Source organism: Pteropus vampyrus, unplaced genomic scaffold (genome assembly GCF_000151845.1).
Source record: "Pteropus vampyrus isolate Shadow unplaced genomic scaffold, Pvam_2.0 Scaffold1, whole genome shotgun sequence".
Taxonomy (NCBI): domain Eukaryota; kingdom Metazoa; phylum Chordata; class Mammalia; order Chiroptera; family Pteropodidae; genus Pteropus; species Pteropus vampyrus.
Genome location: NW_011888782.1, coordinates 2,849,640 through 2,869,699, shown reverse-complemented (window position 1 = coordinate 2,869,699; position 20,060 = coordinate 2,849,640). Strand labels below are relative to the sequence as shown.

Here is a 20,060-nt window from a genome sequence, read left to right as displayed (position 1 = left end):
GTGAGAGAAGAGGTAATTCTTAGAAATCAAAAAGAACATACGAATATTCTTTCACAATAGGATCGCAGCCTTGACCTGTGACTTTGCTCAGTTTGTTTTTTCTGTCCATTATTTTTCTATTGAGCAGAGGACAAGGGGTGGGAGTGAGTTGTACAAATAACAGGTAATTACTTTCATTCTTCCTTGTGCTACTTTGCAGGGGGCAGAATAGACCTCGTATCAATTGAGGAAGATACTTCAGGCGCTTTTGGTCCTTGCAGACGTACATTGTAGCTACCAGGAGTCCAGTCAGCTGCCTTTCACTAAGGCAACTGACATAGTGGCAATCAAAACAGTGCTCCTCCAGCCTGAGATGGCAGAGATGCCCCTACTATAAACACAAAGGGCTATGCTCTCACCTGAGAAACAGGGTATATAAAAGCCCGCATTGTATTTGTATTAAATATTGAGAGAAATGAACCATTGTAACTTAGTCAAACAGAAACTGAGATGATAGTAGTTTTCAAAGTTTGAGAAACAGAAAACCTGTATCTACAAATACAACCTCTTTTTGAAGATTACTAGAATCAGTTCATAAAGGAACCATTAGGAGGTAAGTACTATGAGTATTAGCCTTATTTATAAAGAATCCAGGATAAGAAGTTATATGATTTTTCATGAAGATGGCACCTGGTCTATTCAATAATCTTAGTCTGTAAATTCTTAGCAGTCTGCATTTGTTATTTCTCTTTAACAAAGCAACCCCCTGCCTCTCCTTCTTCAGGTTAATCTATAGAGGTCTGCTCAGGAATCAGCTGCCTTTCACATTTCTGGCTGTGGGGCTAAGAGATTGTGCAGTGGACTGATAGGGAACCAGACTCTGGGGTCAGCCCATCTGGTTGGAATCCCTTCGTCTCTGCTTTGTCACTGTGCGACCATGGCAGGCGGTTTAGCCTCTCTGCGCCTCAGTTTCCCCATAGGGTGCTGTAAGATTACGTGAGATAATACATGTAAAGAATTTAGCACAGTGCCCGTCCCAAAGGCCCAATAAATATTAGATATGATTATATTTATTATCAATTAAACACCTAAGGGAATTTTAGCTACATGTTTTTCGCCAATTTTTCTTTTTTATGCTCAATCTAGCTAGGACAGAGTTTTTAGTTTGGGGTTTTTTTCCCCCTCCCTCCCCATGTCTTTCTCACACTCCTCAACCTCTGAAAGGGTGATCATGAGACAACCATTTGAAATGAAGTCTGCTTTGTGTTCGTCCTTCGGGAAAAGGCTTTGATCACCAGCCGTGCTGTGGGTGTTTGGCAGGCTGCCTGCTCCTGCCTATAATAAGAGGCATCCCTGAAGGTTTAGATATTTAAAAAGAGAGAAGCAAAAGGGCAGATGGTGGATTTCTCGAGCGTGTGTATAAATGGCATCTTTGCCTGCTCCCAATGCCCTGGGGGTCACCCTTTTTTCCAGGGCCTCCAGGTAGCCAGAGTGTCCAGATTTCCAAGCTCCCTGATTTGGGGGGCTGCGAGCTGGCAGGGAGTGCATAATACTGTACCCTTAGCATGTCCGTGGCAAGCCAAGCCAGTGCTTTTCTCTGGCCCTCATTAGAGTCTGCTGTCTCCAGCATACAGAAGAGGACTGAAGGAGTCTTCATAAGAAATAGCCATAGGGCCTCCTCCTAGGAGCCTGCCCTAGGGGCAGTATGTAAATGACTTCTTAGAATTGCTAGCCTGGCCCTGGTGAGATTGGAAGATCACCTTGCAAGTGGGCCCTATGCCAGCCTGCCAGATGGCCTGGGCTGCTGGCAGCATAGCCCACATTAGGCCTATCAAGTGTGTTCCCTGAAGTCGGCTGGCCCAGCCAGGAGTGTCAGGGAGGCTGTCCTGGCAGACGGCTTGGGCTGCACCATGGGTTCCCCAGCTCTGCCTGCCCCGTTTACCCCAACCTGCCATGCTCTCTCTGAAGGGGGAAAGACCTGCTATACCTTTCCACTGGAAAGCAAACCGCTGCATCTCATGATTTGTGGTTGATGTCAGCCTAGACTCTACATGACAGCTCCTCACAAAAGTGGCCGAATGTTTCCATCAAATGAATCGACTACTGCAAAGTTAAAAAGGATAATAAAATAGCAAAGCCTATGTGGGGACTTTGTTCAGGAACCATATGACATCTATAGAGTATTAAGAAATACTGAACTTTCAAGTATTATGATTTCATGTCCTCTAAGACCACAGACCTCTTATCATGGTCCATTTTTAAAGCATGAATCCTTTTTAAAATAGTTAGAAAGTAAATGTATTACATTTTTCTCCCTTACACTCAGAATAAAGCCTGGGGAAATTTAATATTCTCGGATTCAGCCTGTGGATTTGAGATAAGGATTCAAGGAGAGAAGACTTTTAACTCAGAACAGAATCTGTTTGCAACTATTGTTCAATTAACATAAAGTATCTGGTTCCTGGGTCTATTGCATAATACATGACAATGTAAACCAAATGTTTTAAGCGCTGACACTGAACTCCTTAATAACAATGAAAGGTGAGGTAATTTGTCAGCTTTTTTTTTATTTTTTAAGCCCATTAAAAAAAATACTTCTCAAGACTGAATGAATCAACATTTTAGAGCTGGGATGTAGCTGAGGGTTGTCCACGTGTGCTCATGATTATATGAAATCTAGAAGGAAACAGTAAAAACCACATGTCACGTTCTCTTTAAGAGCTGGAAAAGCTGTCAGAAGAATTAAGATTAAACCTCATGTGAGTCTGTGGGTGTGGAAAGTCACCAGCTAGCTAATATTAACATAGCTTGCAACAGAACGCTGTTGCTAGAAATAGGACAGTCGCATCACTACCACCGAGCAATTTGCATTATGTGGACCAGCCCCTAAATTCCTCCTGGCTCCTACGGCCTTTGGGCACTGCATTTCTGGACGCTTTTAGACAGAGTTCACACTTGGCTGTCTGGTTTCACCAGGAACTCTACCCAAAAGAGGAAGCAGCAAAAAAGAACATCTGCTTTATTTGCTGGAAAGTGATCGAGCTACAAGCAAATCTTTAGGCTTCTGAAGAATCGTGAAGCTTCTAGATTTCATATGGTTGCTGACAGGGAGGGGCAAACAAGAACCTTCTTGCTTTCCTCATCATGGATAATCTGTTGCCTCAGTCTAGATTCTCTTATTTCAAAAAATACCCTCTCCATGCAATTAGAAAATATGTATCGATGCTGAGAAACCAAAGAGCTGAAGAACAGGTATCCTTTTGTTTATATTATCTTTAAGGTTAATGGGTGTTAGATTTGGGGTGTTGCTTTTACTTCACTTGGCCATCTAGTTTCTGCTAGTTTACGTGTTTATAGTTGCAGGTCCGTGCCTGCTTGGGGTTGTTCAAACTTCACAATCAGAAAAGCAAGCAGGCTTGCAAGGATTTATTTGAACTCAGAACATGTGGATCATTAGATTAACTTCGAGTTCTGTAATAAAACTATGTGCTTTTCTTTCTTCTGAATAGCTAGACTGCTCTACTCTATGAGTTAAATTGTGGATTCCTTGATAATTTTCTAGGCCCTCAAATATAGATTTTAAAACTATTATTATCTTGACAAAGAAAAATACAAAGCCCTAGAAATAACCTGACTTCTCTTATGTATTTTAAATATCACTAAGATTTGTAAAACAAAAAACATTTTGTAGACTGTAAATACGATAGCCTTAGGCAGATCACTAATGAGCTGAGAAGAATGTTCAGAGGTAATTAGTCTTTTTTTTGGTGAAGGGTAGGGGGTAAAGCACCGCAAGTTTCAATCTTTTTAGCCAATCAAAAGTTAGGATTTCTAGTAGTAGACTCTAGCATGTGGGAGTATATTTTTAGAAACCATTAAAATGTCTGATCGCTTCTTGTTTAAAATCATGCTTTCGAAAAAATCATGCATTCCTTTTATTGTTTTGAGATTTATATTATTCTATCTCATACAATTATGAAAAAGGCATTTCTAAAAACCCCTTTTCTGAATTATACTAAATTGTTAGACGAAACCACTGTGCCTGATCCGTTAAATCTGTTGGTTCTTTTAGAAATAAGTATGGCAGTGGTAAACAACAAATGTATAGCCGCATCAAAGACCAGAGTCATAAATTGCTTGGGCATCATGCTTGTCGCTAGAACTGCAAAGCTGCATGGGAGATATTAGCAGTGTCCTGTATTTGAATGAGGTGACCTACTTATTAAAACATTTCCAGGAAGTGAAAGCAAAGTTCAGCAGACAGAAAATCCTCTAATGACAGGTTTCCCCAATAGTCGATGCATAATTTGGAAAATGAAAATCATTACTACTGTTCAAGAAGAAATTGCTTTTATGCTGTGCTTTGATAATTTTACAATGAGCTGGAAATTCAGACTGTGCTCACTAAGGGGCTACGCCTAGTAGCCAATTTATCTCTTACTTAGGCAAGGTGTCGTGAATTATGAGGAAATCTCTTAGTTTCCAAGTCTCAACATGTGCTTGCTTTTTAGAAAGCCAGAGCCCCAGGTAGTGATGCTCTGAGTTGTCTGCCACACTCACTAAATTTACCTCCACATGCTTCTTCAGGCTTCAATACGGCAAGAAGAGGGCTGTAGATGTGGGTAATGGGGAAGGAAAGGTGGCTGAAAGGATAGGGCTGTAAATGTGGGCTGTGGATTAGTGATTTTTCTCCTCCCTTTTCTCAGTATTTTAAATTTTTGAAGATGTGGCTATATTGCTTATACTCTTTTTAAAGTTTATTTTTTGTTTATTTTTTAAAGTTTATTTTTTGTTTAGTGGTTACCAGAGGGAAAGTGGAGAGAGAGGAGATAGATGAGGGTAAAGGGAGTAAAATATATGGTGATGGAAGGAGATGTGACTTTGGGTGGTGAACACACAATGCAAGATACAGATGATGTATTATTGAATTGTACACTTGAAATCTATATAATTTTATTAACAATGTCACCCCAATAAATTTAATAAACAAACCAACAAAACAGAAATAAAAAATAAAATGTTGCAAATGCATTCAGAAGAACATTAGAATTTAACACGGATCCTCTGACTTGGACTGGGCGGGTGGCCCCTCCTCAATTTACAACCATTTGAAAACAGCTATGAATATTGTGCCGATTTCTTAATTTTCTATGTAAGTTAATGGAGAAATCAAGGAAAATGACATGTTTGATTTCTTTCTGAAACCAATTATAGCTCTGCAGACATAATGTCTCACAGAATTAGAGAAATTAGGTCAGAGTCAATCATGGCTAACCTTGGAAAGCTTGTTGGAAAGTTATAAAGGAGGTTAATAATGTCTATGATTTTAGGACCTGTATATTGGTTGTCTCTAATTCTTACATTTTTGTAAGATAGATCTTCATTATAAAGGTGAGGAAAGTGAGACTTAGAGACCTTAAGAGGTCTTGCTCAAGGCCGCCTGGCCAGAAAGTACTGAAGGAAAATTTGAACTCCTGTTGGCCTGGCTTTAAACTTAATCCATTTTATCATATGCTTTATCTCTAAATAATCTAGTGATAGCAACACAGCAAACAGCTAGTCTTTTCCTAGAGAGTGTTTTCTAATACTTCAGATATTTACATGCCACTGTCATAATTCTTACCATACATTTTTACTGCTTGTATGTATTTATGTATTCCTTAATATTTCTTTATATTTGCATTTAAGTCACTCACTTTCAAAACTTAAATTTGTTTAGAAAGAAAATTTTTATAACTACTATAAATGGAAAGCCACTGTCATAGGCCAGAAATAGAAGAGAAGCATAAATATAATAAAAGCAAGATAGTGTTAAATATTAGCTAGATACTGTTAGCTGTGAAACCTTTAAGCCTGAAAGCTACTCCATTTTTAAGTAGGAAGATTAGCTTTTAAGAGATTAGCATCCTTGTAGCCAACTGAGAAATTCTCCTGGGCAAGGATAGGAGGGAATTAAAAGATAAACAACTTTCTCAATTCCAAGTAATTCATTGTTATTTAATGTAGTATCTGCATGCCTTCCATTTCATCTAGCATCATCGGGTACCACCAATGTTGTGTTCCACACGCTTGGAGAATATTATCCCAGATACGCCATCTGCTTCTCCACCTCTGTGCATTCACATACACTCCTCCCTTTAGCCTAGAATTCCTTTCTTTACTTACATCCTGCCTACCTATTCTTCAAGTCTCAGGATCAATGGGCTTAGGAAAAAGCTTGCTCCAGTTTTGCTGGGAAGAGTAAAGTGTAGCCCCTTTTTTCTAAGATGTACTGTCTGCTTTTATGAGGGCCCCATACTGTATATGTATTTAGCAAGCCATTTGCCTACATATCTACATATGTGCACTCATACACACATGACACTGGGTAGTATCTTGTTTTTTGCTTCCTCAGGCCCATCTTGGAGCCTGGCACAGGCCGGTATAGGAGGACCTGCACCGCAGGCAGATTGCCTATGGAACTCTCTTCCTTTCTTGCCTCTACCCATCTCTTGACTGGGCCTGAAGAGTTCCATATGTTCCATTGTTATACTCACCTTATCTACAGATGATTTTTTGTTTAAAGCTTCTCTTCAGTGTTCTTTCCTTTTGCACTTGCTGTCATATAGACATGAAGTTTTGAACTGAGGGTTGGTTAGTTTGGTAATTTTTGTTGTTTTTCCTGTTGGAATGTATCAATCGATGGCTGGACAGGTTATCGAATTGAGAATAAATATCTCATCCTTTGTATTACTCTTAGACTCTATTATAGCATACCTTTCACAAAGTCAAGTCCCTAACTAGGTAGAAGATTAAGGTTATTAATTAGATGAAAGTGCTGAAGGTTGGAAAAAATCGATGAACATTTTGAACACTATTACTCAAACGGTGTTTTTGTGGTGGTGGTGGTGGCCGGGGGGACCCAACCTAAATGTGTTCTCACATGAGTTTGGGCAGGTGTACTGAACACATGCAGTTATTTTGTTTTGGTCTGATGGGAACAACAGTCAGGGTCTGGCTCAGATGTTGATGTCTTAGCTTGTGTGAAATGAGCAAAACTTACAGGTCATATTATCTTGTGTAGAGGAGTCCCCAAAACTTTCCACATGGCTTGGGTGACCAAGTAGGACACTGAGTGGAGAAGGGAGAATTTGCTCCACTTTTGGACAGATTGTAGCCTGGCTACATAGAGAACCGAGTGCTCTATGAACCCCCAGGAAATGCTCTTAGGGGTTATCACCATTGACGTAGACATTATCCATGGGCGCTAGAGCCAAATGATAAAAGAAGGCTATGAGCTTATATGGGACAGTCTTCTCTCTTTCCCTTGCTAAAACACCACCAATTTGAGACAACTTCAAAAGATTTATCCCCAGTGCATGTTAGCCTTGTCTATCCAATTGCCTATTTGATATCTCGATCTGAATGTCTTATGGATGTTGCAGACTGAATGTGTCTGAAGAGAACTCACAAGCTCCGTCTCCAAACCTGCTTCTGCTCAGGTCCATTCATCAACACAAAAGCTCAAACCAGAAACTTGGGAGTCACTTTGGCACCTCCCTTTCTCTCCCTCACCTCCCTCTTGCAAACTCTTAACAAGCCTAGTCAATTCTATGTCAAGAATAGTTACTGAATCTTCCATCTTCAACTACCAACCCTGCTACACCATCCTTTCTTGCTTGGACCATTGCGATAGCATTCAAATTTGTGTTCCCACATTCACTCTTGTTATGCTACAATCCAAGTTCCTCATAGCAGTCAGCATTCTCCTCCTTAAATGAAAATTTTATTTTGCCCTAATGCAGAGAACATGGTTATTTTTATTTTCCATTTTAGCCCTTGTGCCAAACATAAATAAGGCACAAAGTAAGTGATAAATTTATGTAACCGAATGAATGAATGTGGAGGTTGGGGAGTTCAGAGTCTGAGATGCCATTATGCAGGTGAGAGCTAGAGATGGTGAAAATAGAGTTGTTATCTTTAGTAAGCAGAGGCTGGTGAGATCTAGGGGAGACTGTATAGAGTAATTTATTTTATGAATGTAGAAGTAGTTTTTAGAGGTTGAGGGATTTGCCCAAGGTCACACAGCTCATTTGCATCAATGCTGAGATTAGAATTTGGCCTGCCAGACTCCTAGTTCAGTGCTCTTTCCAATGTGTACTGTGAGTTTTAGCAGAGATGTAGAAAAGGGCAATGTAAGTAGCAAGCAAGGAGAAAAAGACTCTGTGGGCTGAGTCCAGAGGGTAGTTTAGGTGATACCTGAAGGTCAACTTGTCAGTAATAAACCCCATTGATGCAAGACTGAGACAGAGAAAGCCTTGCTATTTAGAGCTCTTGTCCTTCAACTTATACTGCCCTTCAGTAGCCTCATCAGCTTGAATTTCTTCTTCTGTTTGTTTCACAGATAAGCGACCAGAAAATATAGGATGGCTAACTTAATAGACAAGAATTTGGGTTGATCTGTGCTAATGGTGCCTTACTCTGTTGAATAGAAAGACTCTCCCCACCCACCCAATCCCACCCTCCAAGAACCAGTTCAACAAACTTGTATGTATTCTGTGCCTTCCATCCAACAGGCACTTTGCTAGTCATACAGGACATACTGGGAATCAAATAGTCCCACTAATAAATTCAGAATGCTACCAAGATAGGTACAGCAAAGGAGAGTTACAAGGTGCCTTCAAAGTATATAGTTGGAGATGGGACCAAGTGGGAAAGTCAAGAAAGGCTGGTCTAAGGGACTTAATATTGAATTAAGATCTGAAGGAAGAGTGAATGTTAACTAAAGGAGGATAATGTGGGGAAAATTAGAACAAAGGCCTTGGCCAGAAATTGGCAGGGAAACAAGGAGAGGTGAAAGAAGGGTGTGTGTTGGGGGTGGGTGGGTGGGGCGTGGTTAGGGGGCCAATGAATGCTATCATGAGATAGTGCTTGAAAGAATTCTGGGTGTTAGGCTCAGTTAGGAAGAGACTTAAGACATGATGGTTTCTGTGTATGTGTTTATGTATGTGTGTGTGCTTATAAGACCCGCAGGGCTAATTGGTAGAAGAAACATAGAGGGTGCAGCTGGGAGGTTCCAGAGGAAATAACTATAACTAGTGGGCAGAATTGCAAGGATAGGTGGTGATACAATAATAAGGATGGATTTTCTAAAAATGAGAGGTAAAGGAATGGGCCATCTTTTGCAGAGGGCAGGGTATGTGCCCCTTCTCATGGGATGTCGTAGTAGTGATTTCTGCATCAAGAAAGAGAAAATCCAATGAATTATCGGTCTTTTTTTAACCCCAAGATTCTAGTGCAGAGGGCAATGCAAAGATGGACAATTAAGATACCTTAGGAACAAAGAGAAGGTAACTGTTTTATTCAGCTAATGGTAAATACCCCACAATCTAAGCATGTTGCTCTGGAATCTAAGGCCAAGAAAGACAGATTCAAATGTTTTTGGAGATTCAAGTAGCATTTCCATCGAGGAAAGGAAATAAAGCCATATCCAGAAAACACCACAGATGAAAAGCTTATGCACCAGTAACTAGCTTTTCTGAGCCTGATCGGCCACTGAATTACTTGTACCCATAAGGATAAACAACTAAGTAGACTTATACATGGACAAGAACACAGAAATTTTAGGTTTTGTGGCATTTTAACCACTGTTTGTTTGTTTGTTTTTTAAATATCAACCCTCTTTTGCCATTGACTCTTTCTTCCTGCATTTAATGCTGACAATTTGCTGCTTACTATGTGGTCCCTTCTGAAGGTGTTTCAGCCTTCGTGTTCATAATATCACAGCTGTGAAGTGTTAGACTTGCCTGGGAGACACCTGACCCCTGAGCTGACTTTTGAGCTATTTCTAATCCTGTTATCTGCTTCTAAACTTTCCTAATCTACTGCACTCAGATCCCTTTGAAACACAAGAGTCAGTAAATGGATGAACATTTAAAACTTTGTCTTTGAAATAAACATATTAACTCAATTGTAAAACTCAGTTGTGTAGATTTTTATGCACATTCCTAAATTTGCTATCCTATTCCACTTCTTAAACAGTTCATCTGCAATATTTTACTTGCTAACTTTTGTTCAGAATGAAAGATGACATATTTCCTCACCTGGTACAGACAGTTCCATGCTGTAACAGAAAAAGAAATGAACTTTCCACATATGTTGTAATACTCATAAATTGCTGTGAAGAGAGCAAGAAAAAGGCTAGAATTATTTCTTTCCTGCTCATCCTAAAAACAGCATATTAGTAAGGCTAATTCAAAAGATACAATTTGGATTATGCATTTAAGAATAAGGAATTTTAATTTTTTTAAATTAAAAGAATTTTAAATTAAAGTTGACATTCAATATTATGTTTCTGGTGTACATCATAGCAGTTAGACATTTATAAAACTTATGCAGTGATCCCCCTGGTAAGTCTTGCTCCATCCTGACACAATATATATTATTACAATATTATTGACTATATTCTCTATGCTGTACTTTACATTCCTGTGAGTATTTTATAACTGACAGTTATACTATAATATGCAGGAGTCCATGTCATAGGATGGCTTCAAAAGTAATGCTATATGAGGTCCTATTCTGAGCAGCTTCGGCCCCCAATCCCATTGAAGGAAGTAGAGGAGATTCTTTCTGTGTACTTTGTTCTATAGGAAATAGCACTATGGAGATGAAAATGTTCTGGTGCTAAAACTCAAAGGTTTATATTTACATTCCATTTATATATGCAAAATCCTTATTATTTGCAAAGGGATTATTATTTTTTTTTAAATAAATAGATCTCAAAACTCCTGTATTGGCCTAATAAATATTAAATACATCATTTACTATCCTTACAAGCAAGTCAGTTAACACGCATAGAGAACGAGCATGTTATTGCTGTTAAAGGCTATGCAGTAGAAAAATTATGGCAGCACTAAAGAAAGTATTTAAGAATTCATTAAGATGTAATTAAGCTTTTGCAAATTCATCTGTTATTTGCAATTAAACATAGTCCCTGTAAGTTGTCTTTGGATAGAATTACTTTTGTGTTGGATTCCTTTGCTGAATTTTGTTCATTGGTGATGTATTCAAATACCCAGCTTTCTTATCTATGTCCTCTTCTTAGTAGAAACGCTTGACTCCTCTTGCTCCTCTTCCTTTGTTCTATGAATAACTGTCCCAAAATATAAGCAGTCCTTGCAATTGTTTCCTGTACCATTAACCTTATTATAATATTTGCCACCAAATTTGACTATAGCCTGCCTGTAAGTACATCTCAAAATAAATAAAGCATATTATAGAAGATTTTGGTCTTATGTAATGAGTGCATAGGTTATTATCGAATTGTTTAAAGTGATTGAATAGTGTAAAACCCTGTTTCACTAGTGTCGACCAGCTACTCTTTTGCTCTGTCCCCCACATATAATTTCTGTATAATGTACTTAAAAATTTTTTGTACCTTCTGAATTGTTGTTAAACAACTTTTTTTTTTTTTTTTGGCTTTGTTTTTAAGGGATGGTCTATTTCTCTTAGAAATATACTGTTTCAAGAGATTGGCATTTTCTGTTTATGAAGCTCCCCGCCTAATCTTTTCATCAAATTGGTGCTGCTAAAGCCTGATACACCTGCTCAAAGCAGCATTGTTCCAAAGGTCCTGACCTGGAATAAGAAAACAAAGACTGGCTTTAATGCTTGGAACATAACTGTAGGTCCATTGCTATTGCATTGCCCTCTAACTTTTGTTCTCTGTACCATGGTATACTCATGTGATGATCAGAGTAATTTAGGAGGATAGAAATATGATCTCTTAATGGTCGTAAGGCTTTTACCTGGTCTTTTAAAATAACTAGTTTTAGGCCAACAGATATTTACTGGAAGTTCAAAGCCCTCTATGGTTTGAGAATGCTGGAGGTGGCTTACAATGCTAATATGCGCTCTCATTCGGTTCTTTAGAATTGAAGACTATTAGATCACAATATTTTTAGATCAAAGTTTTATGGTTGTTGTAAATCAGTGCTCAAACTTTAGCATGCATTGGAATCACCTGAGGGACTTCCTCCTCCCCCAACTCAGTTGCTAATTCAATAGGTCTGACTGAGGTAGGGCCCCAGAATTTGCATTTCTAAAAAGTTCTTTGGTGATAGAACCACAGTTTGAGAACCACTGATGTAGATTGTTTAATGATGCATATTTTCAAATTCAAAGTTAACAAATTCAAAGCTGATAGGGGTTGCCATTCCATCTCAAGAACAGCACGTATGCCATTTGGAAGATGGAGTGTCTTTGCTAAAGCCAAGGGGATAGTGATGATGATTTACAGCTTCATGGGTTCTTAATTAACCGTTTTCTACCATAGCTGCCCCATGCCTGATAGCATTATATAATGCTTAGTGATGCAAGAAATGGTTAAACAATGTCTTTGTTATAAGAATGTAATCTAAAGTATGTTCTTATCTCTTTAGTTCCTTCTTTTGTAGCTGTTTACTTATTAAACTGATATGGCGACTAAGAATTTTAATTGTTGATTTAAATTATGGAATATAAAAAGGTGTAAAGGTTGATATGGCCTCCATCGTATCTAAAGCCATTTTCAATTCTTAGTATTAAAAACAAAATTTATCAATTTTTTTCTTGTCCATACTTTGGTTAATATGTAAATGTAATTGTAAATACTCAGAAAAAAAACAAACAAAATAATTTCCACTTAGAATGATGAAAATCAGTATTCCTAAAACTGTTTAGTAGCTTCTAGATCCTTAGAACATGTATTTAATACACTTTGTGTTAATTTTCCAATAATGCCTGTTAATGAACATGTGTCAATTACCTATTGAATAATCTCCCTAAAATGCCTGTCTGTGATTATTTACCCATGAGATTACATTCCCATTTTAGTAGTAATTTTCAACCCTGAGAAGATAAACCCGAGAGATTCTAGAACAGCTTTTGCTTGGAGCATGATTTCCCCAGTGATGGTGTCCGAAGGTTAAATAAGAACAAGGAAGTAAATGTAGACAATGACCAAGGATGTTTTAAAATCAAGTCCTTAATAATTAATACATTCTTGAAAGTCATCAAATGAGCTATGGGGCAGATATCTCTGGCTCAGGAGTTAATGGCTACCAAGGTTGCAGAGTGCTCCATTGATTTGAAAGATGCAAGAATTTAATAAAACAAAATGATAAATTATGAAGGGTAATTCAATAAACAGAGCAGCTTCTTATATATTTTCTAATGGGTCATTGTGGGAGCATTAAAGGAATTAAAGCCAATATGTATATTTTTTTTTAGCATTTTATTTTATTTTATTATTAGTTTCAAATATTCAGTATATTGGTTAGACATTTATATAGTTTATGAAATGATCCCACTGATTACTCTATCACCCCTCTGACTCTATACATAGCCATTACATTACTGCTGCCTGCATTCCCTGTGCCATGTTCCCCATTCCAGTGACCATCTATCAACTACTAATTTGTACTTCTTTAACCATCCTCCCCTTTCTCCTAGCCTCCCAATGCCCACCCCTCTGGTTGTCACCAGATTGTTCTCTATATTCCTGAGTTTGTTTTCAAATATTTTGTTCTTTTTGTTCCTTAGATTCCACATATAAGTTAAATCATATGATATCTATCTTTCTCTGTCTGACTTATTTCACAGCATAATAACCTCTAGGTCCATCCATGTCATTGCAAACGGTAGGATTTCAGTGTTGTTGGGTTTTTTTTTTTTTTTATGGCTGAGTAATATTCCATTGTGTATATGAACCAGAACTTCTTTTTCCAATCATCTGTTGGTGGGCATTTAGGTTTCTTCCATATCTTGGCTATTGTGAATAGGGCTGCCATGAACATAGGGATGCATAAAACTTTACGAATTGCCCATATGGACATTTGACTCCTGGCTTTAACATTGAATAGAAAGAAATTCTTGTGCAAGGAGCTTCACCTGTGAGAGTCTCAGCTTTGTCAGTTATAAAAAGCAATGAACAAGATCTAGTCTGCTTACCTCATAGGGTTGTGAGGATTAAATTTAATTATATATATGGAAGTGTTATGTCAACTGAAAAACCCTAAACCCAAATACCCTAATGTGTATTTGGGTGGCTGTTAAGTAAAAACTGATTCTCATTTCCTCAGCAAGTAATTTAAATTCTTTAACTAAATGTGAAATGTTGTCATCTTTACTTTCCCAAGCACTTTTCCAGCGTTAAAATGAGCGATTTTATCATTTAAACTAGAGAAGAATACATTCGGAGTTTTATTTTTTAATGTCATAGATTTTTAACTGCTCAACTTAGAAAATAGAAACAAGTTGATGTGCGAACCTCAAAATAATAAATATCTCAGTCAAGTTTGTTGAAAAATGACTATATCATACTTTAGGAATGAGTAAACTTAATTTTATTTTAGCAATGTCATAACAGAATCTATCACCAAGTAGTCATTAGTTGAAGAATTAAACAAGAAAAAGCCTGGTGCCAGGGCACAAAACATAAGAAAGTAAAAATTTAAAAATTCCATTAGTTTTCAAGAATAAAGTGCAGTTACATTATTTAAAAATACTATTAATTGGTAATAAAAAGAACTTGTCAAAGGAGCTGCTGAAATCTGCCAATTTTTTACTTTATATGCTAATACAGAAATCACTTAACTTAAAAATCAGATTCCTTTGTTCAGTCTTTTTGAGTTACATCTTATTTTGTAACTTCTCACTGATTAACATTGCCTTTAGCATTTTAAGTCATTTATTTAACATCTTATCATTTCAATATGTCATATTAAATTCTTTTAATTTCTATAGGAGTAGTCAAAGCATCAACCAAATAACATTTTTACCTGTTTAAACTATTTTTTTTCTTATTTAAGACTCTATCAGTTGTGTTGCTTCTAACTGCAAGTAACAGAAAATATAATTTGTTTATTATCTCACATTAAAGGAAGTCCCGTGGGAGGACAGACTCCAGGGTTTGTTGATTTGTTAGCTTAATTATGTATTTTAGGACTTGGCTTCTTTTCATCACTACTTTGTCATCTTTAGTATTGCTTATTCCACGAGGAAGAGGGGAGAGAAGGGTAATAATGTGGCTGCAGCACTTCCAAACACTCAGAATTATGGGAAGCCTTGTGTAAATCAGATTGCTGAGTGCAACCCTCAGAATTTCTAACTCAGTAGGTCTGGGTGGGATCTGAGAATTTGCCTTTCTAGTAAGTTCTCAAGTGGTGTGATGTTGCTGGTAGTGGGGGCCATATTTTGATCTGGGAGAGGAATGGATATTTGAGGATCATTGGTAATGTTCATTAGCAAATGTACTTTATCATTTGTACTCTAACAGAGAGTTCCTTTTACTCTCCTCATAGGGCCTGGTGGCCATTTCTACTTTGCCAGCTTCCTGTTAAACATTCTAGAGTGGGACACTGTTCACTTAGAACACCAATATTCCTATTAGTCGATGTAGCAGTTTCTTAGAAAATAGTTTTGCATTCAGCTGTTTGAACTGGAGAATGGCTGGACCAGTCCAAGCCCCAAATTTGCACTTCAGCTTTTTTGTTCCTGGCCTGTGGAAAGTTTTTTCTTTCCGGAATCCTTACTTTCCTAATCTCCCAAATATATGATACTTGGCACATTAAATTATTATTACTATCTTCTGAAATAGGCTACATGAACAATGCCTTTTATAACTAAGAAAGCAAAAATAAAGTTGCCTAAAGGTATATGGTAAATGCTGCTAACCTAATTTTCCACTTGATCTATATTTGTTGCAATGAAGTTTTTAACCTAAAGGTTTATCAATTTGTGTTGCAAAAACTTTCTTGCCAAATTGTACTTCTGCTTCTCTATCATCTATCTTGCAAAGCATCTTGCCAAATTGCATTTCTACCCTTCTCTGTCACTTTTCTTGCAAACTATCTTTGGTGTGGGCCCCCTATTTTGGGTAGTATGCTCAATAAGAGTATGGTCTGTTTGCATGATTGTCCAGGGCTAAGCTTTAGGATCCTCAGGCAATTTCTGTCCTGTGGAACTTACTCTCTAATTTATTACCATAATGACATTTTTTGCCTCTTTTCTCATTTGTTCTCACAATAGGAAGCACAGTGGAGAGAGATGATTTCTGCAGGGGGTATGGAAGGATATGGGATAATTCAGGCAAAGATGCAAGCTTTGCAAAAAAATTTTGATGTCTAGAAAATGGTGGGGTAGAAAACTTAAGGGCAAAATGTACCATTTTGGAGGTCTAAGGATATGCAAACTTTTCCAAAGCTCTTTCAGACCCCAGTAAACGGCAGAGTAAAGAGAGTTCGAAAACATTCCTGATGTGCAATTGAAAAAACATTTAAATGGAGAGAGGAGGCCTAGGCTATTACTGTAAACACAACAGGGAACCAGGAGGCATGATATAGAATCTGTCCAATTGTTTCAACTATTTGTGACAACCAACCCATCAGCAAGGTTTTCAAAGTTAGAAGAAGATATTGGCCAGTGGCAATTTAACTTACATGTCTATTCTAAGGCTTGCTGTTTATACCTAGTCTCCCAGCTCTTTTGTCCAAGAATTAAGAGTAGATTCCTCAATCCCTAAGGTAATAACTACTGACTCTGTTAGAAATTATAGTGCTTTTGACTTTGTTAGGCATTGATATGCATGCCATCGAAATCCAAAGCACAAGCTCAGTCAGAAGTTCCTGCATGCATGGAAGCAGCCACCTCAACATTATCTTTTAATTTCAAATGGTTTCCTGGGCTCAAAATCTGGGTTTGAAATTTCATCTGCTCTGGGCAGTGCTCAATATTTAACATTTCTTGCAATGATTAGTGCTTATTCCTGTTGAGTTCAAGTTGTTCTTCGTCAGTGTATCTTTAAAACCAACCAAACACAGGTATTTCATTTTTGAGTCCACTTGACTTTGTTTCTTGCTTCCAGTTTTTACTCTTTCAGCATCAGTAAGACATAGAATCAAGCAGATTTACAGCAATTCTGGCAGGTGGTTATTAGACACTCATTTCATATGACATTTCTTGCAATAAGATTGTATTTCCCCAGACTTGACCCTTAGCATGTCTTTTATCCTATAAGAAGAAAAACACCTCTGTTGTTCTGTTGGAGTAGGTTAGTTTATAAAAGTAAAGTGTTGCATCTTTACTTGCTTTGAAAATATCCAACTTAAAAAAAAATGTCAACTTATTTTTAAGCAGCTAGGTAAAATTCTTTAACCATTACTCTTTGATAATTAAAACAATGTTAAAACAGCTTTTAAAATAAGACATTAATTGAAAGGATTTTAAAATAAACTTTTTCAAGTTAATTTTTAAATCTTAGAAGGCCACATATTCCTTCCTTTGTAATCCAGGTTTATAAAAATGCCAGCTATCAAATTTGATATAAAAACAAGATGCCTCATATCCTTTGTGCAATAAGGCACAGTATTAATAAAATTAGAACATCATGTTCGTTCTTCCTCAGCCTTTCCTATTTGTAATATTTCCTCCAAACAGAGATGCCTAACAAATTGCCATTCTAGTGCTCATATAACCACTTTTTACATCAGATGTATTTAATTTTGTAGGCTAAATATTCAGAACAAAATGAGAGCAGAAAAGATTTTTTTAAAGCATTGATTTCTGGAGAATTAAGAGGCAACTTGAACAAAACACATTTCATTGCCATCAATCTCATTCTAGCTAATTGTCCATGCTTTTGCTTGTTTCCCTCTCTGATAATCTTATACTTTTATAGCGCCTACAATTTATAATCTGTATTCACTGTCAGATCCTCACTACAATGTTTAGAGGAAAAGATAGTTATTATGCCTATATCTAAATATAAAATCTCATAATATATATGCATGTGTGTATGTGAATTAGTATATGCACATATAGGTATGAATATGTATGAATGTCTATACACACCTGTATGTATGTGTGTATATGCATGTAATGCAGTGTATGTACATTTTTGTCACCTTCCCTGAGATGAGGAGGTGGAGATTGCTACACAAAAGTTAGTGGTCAGAGGAGGTGATGCTGGGAGAAGGAAGAGGATTTCTGAAGCTTGTGGCCTAAGCATTCCCCACTGCTCTAGCTTATTTAAAGTGTTAATAAATACTTTCATATACATAGGAAGTCAAAGCTAGTGCTACTGATGTTGGCTAGCTTGGTGAAGGATATGTACAGGCATAGAAGATCACTCTGTAGAGATTTGTTAATGAGGCTCAAGGATCAGCTATGTGGTTGAACTACCTATCCTTTAAGGTTTTTGTGGCTCTCAAGCCTAGGAATTTGTGAGATGATTGACAGTGGATTAAGAATGAAGTATGTAAGAGTTCTTCCATACAAAGCTGGTTTTATCTAGTTTCTTTTTTTTTGGCTTAGCATGAGGAACAATGGCTTTCACAACTTAGGCAACCAAAAAGTAAAATTCCAGTATAAGCTACTCTATATATCAGCCATAGAGTGATAAATCTTTGGGGGAGTTAATTATGAATTCAGTGTTAATGCTGCGCTATTGCAGTCATAACAGGTAATTCTGAAAAGTTGCCTTACATGTTTGACCTATTTAACACAATCCAATAGCAAATTTTGTAGTGAAATTACTATTTTGCAAGATTATGTCAATACAAAATAATGTCTATATCATGTCATTTCCTCCTTTAAATGCTTTATGTCTTTAATGTGATGCTGTGGTGTCAAGGCTCAGTAAGTATAGTAACTAATAATCATTAAAAGTTGATTATAAGATTGACCAAGAGATAGCACATTCATTGTACAGATTATGGCCTTATAACACCACCAAGTAGATGAGTCTTGAAAGCCAAAGTAGGTGGGTGGTAGCTCTTGAGACTAGAAATCTACTTCATCCTGATTTTTATGGTTTCATTTTTTGAAATTTAAAAGTAACCTCGCTGAATGAAATCTCAATTTTTTTTTAAAAAAAGAAAAGTGAATCTAGAAAGCTGTCCAGGATTTTTGAACCTATACTAGTACTGCTTACTTGGGACAAAACACAAGAAAACAGGCAACTCGGTCCCTTTGTTTGTACGTTGAACAGATGGTCAGCGAGCATACTGGGATATACTACGGGCTCTGAGATAAGGGGCACATTTTTTTAATGGGTATGAGTTGATGGAGAAAAATACCTCTAGCATATAAGGGAGGATATTTCCCTTGCGGTCTCTGGAGTTCCTCGGAGGACGCACTCGAACTCAGGTGTAATCCTGCCCTCTAGTGGATTTGGGTGCGAGAGGGCTTCGGTACAATGTTTCCTGTGTCTGGCTTACCAAGGCTTAAAATCAACCGTCCATCAAAAATCGCTTATTGCGGGGTCTGGGCTAGATGCTGAACAACTGAACGGTTCGAGTGGCTAAAGACACAGCTAGCGGCAGAAGGCAATGCCCGTTCTTCAGCTTCCATCTCTGGACGCTCGGTTTCTAGTTCTAACCTCTCGGGTTCCACACACTTGAAACGAATGAAAAAGGTTGAGTTCTTCTCCCTTGAGCTCTCTTGAGGCTGATATTTGCCCCCTCACTACACATGGACAATGAAGCATACTTAAGGGGATAGAACTTTGGGAAGTCACCCCGCGATGATCTGCTCCCGCAGTTAGAGCAAAGCAGCCGTAACAGGGGTCTGCAAGTGAGGGTGCGAGGTCCCAATAGGAACACCAGCGCCTCTCTGCGCTGGCCCCTTCCCTCAGCGGTCCTCGCGTCGCCTGCCGAGATTGTGACGGCCACCTCGACGGGAGGGGCTTTCTCTGTCACCTTTGTTGATGGCGCTGAAAACACCTCGGGGACATCGACCATGACTGTGCCTGCCGGCCTGGCTCGACCCCGCGGCTGCCTCCTGCGAAAGCGTGGCCGGCGCGGGGGAGCGGGCGGATCTCCGACTCTCGCGCCCAGTGGGTGCGTAGAAACGAGTGGGTCAGCGAGGAGCCACCGCCGGGCCCGCGTGCCCTCCTACCGGACTGCTACACACCCAACCACAGCTCACTCCGGGTGGGCGGCTCAGCCTTCACTTCACTTCCGCCATCCCCGCCAGTGCGCGTGCGCGCGCGCCTCTCGCAGCGGAAGTAGTAGCGACAAAGCTCGGTCCGCGGTGGGCCCGGGAGTGCGGGGCGCGCCGGT

The 20,060-nt window shown here is 38.3% G+C and overlaps 1 protein-coding gene across 1 annotated transcript in view; it reads left to right on the top strand.

The window, feature by feature from the left end:
- The first annotated feature begins 2,914 nt into the window (after positions 1 to 2,914).
- Positions 2,915 to 20,060, top strand: part of LOC111738917 (calcium-transporting ATPase type 2C member 1-like) — a 47,646-nt gene continuing 30,500 nt past the window's right edge. The window contains exon 1 of the mRNA XM_023530030.1: positions 2,915 to 3,231. Within this exon, the coding sequence (XP_023385798.1) occupies positions 3,124 to 3,231 (108 nt within the window). The 5' untranslated portion in view covers positions 2,915 to 3,123. The remainder of the gene's footprint in view (positions 3,232 to 20,060) is intronic.